This window comes from Pelophylax lessonae (genome assembly GCF_965119305.1).
Source record: "Pelophylax lessonae genome assembly, chromosome: 2".
In the NCBI taxonomy this organism is placed as follows: domain Eukaryota; kingdom Metazoa; phylum Chordata; class Amphibia; order Anura; family Ranidae; genus Pelophylax; species Pelophylax lessonae.
In genome coordinates, this window is record NC_138769.1 from 344,168,790 (window position 1) to 344,176,663 (window position 7,874).

The 7,874-nt window shown below is 40.4% G+C and overlaps 1 protein-coding gene across 1 annotated transcript; it reads left to right on the top strand.

Moving 5' to 3' along the window:
- The first annotated feature begins 6,379 nt into the window (after positions 1–6,379).
- Positions 6,380–7,527, top strand: LOC309545231 (ELL-associated factor 2-like). The gene has a single exon (XM_082244367.1). The coding sequence runs from the start codon at positions 6,441–6,443 to the stop codon at positions 7,200–7,202; it is 762 nt and encodes a 253-aa protein (XP_082100493.1). The 5' UTR covers positions 6,380–6,440; the 3' UTR covers positions 7,203–7,527.
- Positions 7,528–7,874: the final 347 nt, after the last annotated feature.

Genomic DNA, 7,874 nt, shown 5'->3' on the forward strand with positions numbered 1-7,874 from the left:
CTGAAATAAAAGCTTTTGACTACATTGGATGATTCATGCTATGCTGGTGAGTATATGCATTGCTATTTAATATGTTTTCAGCCATTAGTGTAACTTACGGCTTTTAATCAATGTTATATTATTTTACTTCATTCAGTAGGTCATGTCAAACACTCCAGCTTACTATGTCTCCTGGGAACTCTCTTGGCTAGCTACATCAAAGGCCAGCATTACCCACCAGAAACCTTCTCTTCCCTGTTGTCATTTGTCTTTCTGATGTTTTAACACATGAACACAGCTCAGTCTACATTGGGAAACGTTGGTCTGCAAACTTTATTGACAGAGGAACATGCAACAAATGAGCATGTGAATTCAAGCTAATTTTTTAAAATACATGCAGACTTTTAGCCGGTGCTGTTTTGCGAATCAGGGCCGTAGTATGCGATGCTTAATGTGTAACAGAAGATACATAGCAGGCCATTTAAATGACAGTAGACCAAAATACAGTGGGAATCGTTGGTTTTTCTGCCAAATAACTAATTTGAAAAGAAAAATACAGTTAGGAGATACACTTAGAGATAATAAAGCACTGAATTTTGAATTTTGCTGCAGCTCTTTAGTTTTGTGGTACAGTTTTGTGTTGTGTCAAGAGACATATTATTTGCAATTTCAGCTCTATACAAAAATGAATTTTGAGCTAGTAAAGTAAAAATACTAACCAAAAATATGCTGTTAGCTTAGCAATCAAAACACTTCTACTTACACTAGGTTCTGTAGGGACTGATACATATAGCTTTAGTTTGATTTTTATTTTGTTTATTTTCATTTATCTTACTCTGGAGATCAAAAGATATAATACAGCACATAACAAAACAATTTTATTTCCCCTAAAAAAGCAAGCAGCTGCTGCCTGCATCTCCTTATTTGCTTCAATTTATTTATGTGAAAATAACATTCCACTGGAAAACAAAAAAGTTTTCTTGAAAAGTAATGCATACACTTGTACTATAATTTGGCCGAAGAGACAATATTGCAGGCTTATAATCCCCATTTGGGTCTACTAAACTGTGCAGTCTAAAACAGTGTTTCTCAACCTTTGTTCAGACAAAACACCCTTAAAAATCATAGACAATCTCAAGGCACCCTTTAAGATTATAGACAATTTCAAGGCACCCTTTAAAATTATGGACAGTCTGGAGGCACCCCATTCTAAAATGTAAAAAAAATATTATTTTTTGTTTTCCATAAATTTTATTGAAATCAAGGAGGGATTGACAAATAAGGTACAGATGAAAAAAATTTGACAATTATGTATTAGATCACAAGTTATTGTGGAAAAGAAAGTACAAACATGAGGCATATCAGAAATATAAGGATTCTCCTTTTTTTTAATTAAGTTTGTAATAAAAAAAAACATATAGAGGTATTATTATCTAAAATATGTATATAATCCAAAAACTATACATTATTTATGAATGTGGGGTTGTATTAGTACCTGTAGAGAAGGAGAGAGTTGAACTTAGGACGAAAAAAGGTGATTGAAGGATAATAGGAGAGGAAAGAGTAAAGAGGTCGGGGGAAGTAGTAGGGGAAGGAGAGAAGAGGGAAGGGGGGTGCGTGCAACCTCTCTCGCTTCACTCTTGGTGCTTGTTAGAGTATTGGTTTATTTTACAAAGATAGTATGGTATCTATTTATAGTATGGTAACTATTTAAAGTGTTTCCAAATGGATACTAAAGGAGAAAGGATTGCGTGAGTGTGTACCAAAGAGTCGTTTAAATGTGTGATAGTGTTCCTCAGACTCTGAGAAGGCGGCTGTTGTTTTAAAGTGTTGCAAGCAGTACCAGGTTTGTGTAAATTTAGAGATCTTCTCTTGTGAGATGCTGATGAGTTCTTCTATATTTTTATGTTATTGAGTCTGTGAAACCATTCCTTTTTCATTGGGATAATCATTGTACGCCAATGGCATGGTATGCAATGTCTAGCAGCATTATTCATAAACATTGCTAACAACTTGAAATAATGTTTCTGAGGGATGGAAGTATGATGAAGCAGGTATTGGCAGGAGGATAGTCAATGTTATCTGAGGTATCTTGTAATATAGTATCATGTACCTCTTTCAAGAATGATTGAATTTTGGGGCAAGACCACCAAATGTGGAGCATCGACCCGTCCAGAGCATCACAACACCAGCATTTATTTGTAGTTAACTTGGAGAATTTGTTAAAAAGAGTGGGAGTCCTTTATCTTGTAAGAACGTTAAAGCCGCATTCTTGTGTTGTGACATTTAGGGAGCCTTTTTGTGCATAGGGTGCATAGGTGCATAGGGTTTCTCATTCAAGGACAGATATTTTTATGTTGAGGTCATGTCCCCAGGGTGAAAAAGAGGCTCTAGAGAAGGCTGAGCATTCCACAAAGAGAGAGCGGAATATATTCTTGAAATGAGATGTCTTTCATGGGTCTTTTTGGAGCAAAGATTTTCTAAGGGTGTTAGTTCCTTTTTCAAAAGCTGAACAGTCCCCCATCTGGTCAGGAAACTTTTTACCTGAAAATACTCTATGTCCAGAAAGGGATAGAGTATTGGGCCAGTTGAGCATTGAGAGCATCCCAGGACAGGAGAGAACCTCTCTGGAAAAATGGGTAGCTAGGACGTCTCGGTGAGGCCAGATCCTTTGAAAGAAGTTATCATTTATGCCAAGGGGAAATCAGGATTTAAGCGTAGGGGGGTAAGCAGACTAAGCCAGGAAGTTGAATCTGAGAGCTTGGCCATATGTCTGCAGACATCCAAGGAAGGGCCTATAAGGGGGTGAAGTTTAGCCTTGGAGGAGACGTGCTGTGGGTTTATCCAAGGTAGAGATCTTAGGTGAAGAGGGGTTATTGGGTGTTCAAGAATGACCCAGTCAACTATCCAGGCAAGGTGTGTGGCACAGTAATAGCGACATAGGTCAGGGAGGGCAAGTTCTTTATTTTTCGGGAGTGTTAGCCGATCAAAGGGGTGCTCTGCCGAAGTCCCATTGTTTCAGGTCCTCTCTCGTTTCCTTCAAGATATGGATAAAGTTGTGTTGATAAAGGTCTGAAATGGATTTTGGAGTTTTAATTCCCAAATACGTTATTGTTTCCTTGGCCCAGGAGAAGGAAAAGTTTTTTTGGCACAGTATGTCTGGGGGTAGAGATATGTTGAGGGCATTTGACTTTGCATGATTTATTTTTAGGTTGGAGAGCACTTGGAAATGTGCTATGTCCTTTAGTAAATTTGGAAGGGAGATATGTGGTTCTGTTAGGAAGAGAAGTAGATCATCGGCGAAGGCAGCAAGTTTGTATATTTGATCCTTGATGTTATTGCCTCTGATGTCAGGGTTTAAATGTATTATATTCAGTAACGGTTCCAGGGTAATGATGAATAGTAGTGGGGATAAAGGACAACCCTGGCCATAGGGTTTGAGTATAGTGCTCTTATATAGGCCCTCATTATAGGGGAAAAACCAATAGAGTAGAGAATAGCCTCCATGTAATCCCAGGCCACTCTATCGAATGCCTTTTCAGCATCTAGAGATAAAAAGAAACCTTGTTTTGCGTTGGAGGTAATCCACTGATGGAGATTTAGGGCTTTTATTGTATTATGTCTATGTTCTCTCCCCAGAATGAATCCAAATTGGTCTAAAGAGATTAGGGAAGGAAGGAGGTGGGAGAAGTCGGTTGGCTAGTATCTTAGCGTAACTTTTGACATGTTAATCAGGGATTTTGGGTGATAGTTTGTTATGAGTGTGTTGTACTTTCCTTCTTTTGGGATCACGGCAATATGTGCTTCTATGAGTCAGAGGGAAGGTATTGTGTCAGGTTGGAATGTACAGAAAGCTGAAAGAAAACTGTGTTTTAACACTTCTGAGAAAGTTTTATAGTATTGAAGTGGCAGGCCATCTGGACCAGGAGCTTTACCAACCTTCATATTTTTAAGAGCTTTTTCAAATTCTTCAGAGAGGGGTATGTCGAGTTTGAGGAAGCATCTGAGGAAATGGGTGATGAGCCATATTTGTTAAGGAAATTTTGAATAAGTTTAGATCTCTTTTTGAAAGAAATGTACTCCGCGCTATGGAAAAATGAGTAATAATTATAGGCTGCAGCCTCCCTCCGATTTAGCCCAAAGGCTATATAAATTAAAATAAAAAGAAAAAAGGGGAAATGGCTCTGCCTAGAGGCTCAAGCGGGAGGGGTATATAAATAGAAATAAGGCTCGGTTCACATTTGTGCGATGCGGGAAGGCTGCGAATATGCAGCGTGATCCCGCATCACATCCACACATCTGGCAGTTCACATTGCCATATGCGATACGCAGGGGGTGTCAATTAAATGTTAACGACACCCCCAGTTTGATCGCATATCGCAGTGCGATCTGAAAGTTCGCACAGAATTGGATCGCACAAGTGTGAACCACTGTGCGATCCGATTCAGAGGCGGCTCAAAAAATGCCTCATGTGCGAGTTTGCTGCGGATGCCCTGCGAATTCAGCCATAAAAACAGTATGGCTGAACTCGCATCCGCACAGGAGATCGCATGTAATGAAGGAGCAGTGTGCTCCGAATTACATGCGATCAGCGCATCCGCACAAGTGTGAACCGGCACTAATTGAAGTAGGTGAAATAAAATGAGGCTTAGTATGTGTGTTAATGGTGATGTAGCACATACAATAAATAAACAATAGATGTTCAGGTATGGCAAAAAATAAAATATAAAGGCTATATAATATATTATAGCAAATAAATAACAAATATAGTGCAAAAAGCTATATTAGTACAAGTGAAATGAGTACCAAAACATGTATACTCTGCAAATGGTTCTGGTCATCGTTGGAACGCATTGCGCTCCGGAGACTTTATTCATCGCTCTGTGTTTACTACTACTTTGTGAGTACCCCATAATAAATGAATAAATCATTTTTTGCGATATTACACTATTTGCCCTCTCCTTGCTTTCCATGATACTTGTATGCACCCCAACAACCCGCTGATACCCCGGATCACCAGGGCTGATACCACCGGATCACCAGGGCTATGACCCCTTGCTGAATGCGGATTCACACACTGGGAACCCCAACCAGGATATCCAGGAACCCCTATCAGGAATCCTAGGGAGTCCCGGAGCCATTCAGGGAATACCAGGCCCATCCACTTTATCTCCTGAGGGAACTAGGATCCATCAGAGGGATCGCATTATCCTCCTATATATACCCGCTCTATACCCCTGTGTGGGGTGGGTATTTCTGCTGAGTGTGCTACTTACCTTAGGGTTCACCAGCACCCCACCTTCTTACTCATCATGGGGTGATTTTTGGGATTACCGCATGAAGATTCACTTTTTGTTCACATTGTTTATGGACTGTATTCATTTTTAAATCTATTTATTGATCACCTTTTGCACAATGTCACTTTATCTTGTATTTATATATATATATTTTTTGACACAGTGTCACCTTCAGTTACCATATATTTATATCACTTTATTTATTCACCCATCCATTCATCCTTTCACTTGTGGTACCAGCACATCTTTTTGGCACTTGATATATTTTAATTATTTGATAATTTTTCTACCATATTGGTTTGCACATTCGCAGAGTATACATCTTTTGGTACTCATTTCACTTGTACTGATATAGCTTTTTGCACTATATTCGTTATTTGTTTGCTATAATATATTATATAGCCTTTATATTTTATTTTGTGCCATACCTGAACATCTATTGTTTATTTATTGTATGTGCTACATCACCATTAACACACATACTACGCCTCATTTAATTTCACCTACTTCAATTATTTCTATTTATATACCCCTCCTGCTTGAGCCTCTAGGCAGAGCCCTTTCCCTTTTTTTCTTTATTAGATCTCTTTTTGGAGCCAGTAGAGTAGTTGGGATTAGAGGGCAGTGGAAGGTATTGTCATCAACTTTGAACAATCACGTCTATTGGATTTTTGACACTATTTTTTGTGATTTATTTGTGCTGTTTATTTGGCACTGATACGTGCAACTTGATTGAGCATTTTTGAAAAAAAGATATATCGGGTTGGGATATAAAAAAATAATCAATTCGGGAATATTTTTGGTGCAGGGGTGAGAAATATGTGTAGTCTTTTTCTTGAGGATATAGAGTTCTCCAGGCATCATGGAGTGAGAAGCTTTGGAGTTGGATTTTGATTTGTTTAAGTGCTCTGTATGGCAGGGCAGAGGTGCCCAAGGATGTATCCAAGATTAAGGGAGAGAAAAAAATTCCTGCGCTAAGTTAAATAAATGGCAGTGTATTCGATATGAATTATGTGAGCAGCTAGCACCAAAATCAACTAACAGTGATCAATAACCAAAATCTTTACAAAAAGTGCAGCGCTGTGATTGGCTAGTGATCCTAGTGATTGGCTGACGGAGTGTGTGGCTGGCCGAGGCAGATGGTCGGAGCCGGGGAGCGCAGCGATGAATGGTCCGGCCTGTTCGCAGTTTGACAGCAAGGAGCGAGTGCTGAGACTCGGGGAGAGCTTCGAGAAGCAGCCCAGGGTCGGATTCCACACCATCAGATATGACTTCAAACCGGCTTCCATTGACACCTCCTGTGAAGGGTCTCTGGAGGTTGGTAAAGGAGAACAGGTGACAATCACTCTGCCCAATCTAGAGGGCTCTACCGCTCCAGTGACAGTATTTAAAGGGCCAAAAAGACAGTACCTGAGAGAGTGCATATTGATTGTCAACCATGACACCGGAGAGTGCCGGCTGGAGAAGCTGAGCAGCAATATCAGTGTGAAGAAGACCAGAGCTGAAGGGAGCAGTAAGATCCAATCCCGCATAGAACAGCAGCAGCAACAGATGCGAAATGCCTGCAAGACCCCATCAAGTGGGAAGAACTCCTCTCCGCTGGGCAAACTTTCCCCCACCTCCCCCATGGATGACATTGAGAGGGAGTTAATGGCAGAGGCCAGCGTTATTGACCAGATGAGCGGCTCAAACAGCTCCTCGGATTCCAAGAGTTCCTCGTCATCCAGCAGTGACGATAGCTCCAGTGACTCGGAGGCCGAAGGAAAGAAATCTTCCCAGTCTGGCTCCACGTCGCAGCTTCTCCAGACTTCCTCCTCCGGTATAGATGGCCGACACGGCAAAACTCAGGACGGTGGTGGGCAGCTGATAAACACTCTCAGGAACGACTTGCAGTTAAGCGACTCTGGAAGTGACAGCGATGACTGACACCCCCTCGGATGCGGGACGCTTCATTTGTTTCCTTTGTACTGTTAATCCCGCCTTTGTTTTGCACTATATATTCTCTTCATATCGGCCGAGATGATGAACTTTTTCATTCCAGGTATCTGCCTACTCAGCCGCGCTCCTCTATACAAACTGACCGCTCAACCACTGCCGCCGCCACCGCCACTTTCACAATATGATCAAGTTGCCTTTTTTTTTTTTAATTGACCTAAATATGATAAAATAATGTGACCGATCCAGGATAACCCTCATCTATTCAGGCTGTTACAGTGAGAGGATGGATCTGTGTATTTAATGTATTATGGAACCAGAAGCTCCAAAAGAGAAAGGAGAATAAAATAAAAAAAAAAATAAATAAATAATAGCGCTGCACTTTTTGTAAAGATGTATCCAAGATTGCGTTTAGTGGGACATTTAAATTGCCCCCGAGGACAAGAATCCCTGCTGAAAGAGAAGGTTAATAAATCCCCTATTTGGCGGAAAAAGGATACTTGCTTAGTATTTGGAGCATAAATGTTTGATGGGTCGTGAGCCAATTCTTCCTTTGAGAAAGATGTATCTACCTGCTTCATCATACATAGAATCGATCAATTGAAAAGTGTACATTTTGAAATTAGGATGGAGACACCCTTAGTTTTAGATTCTGCATTGGAT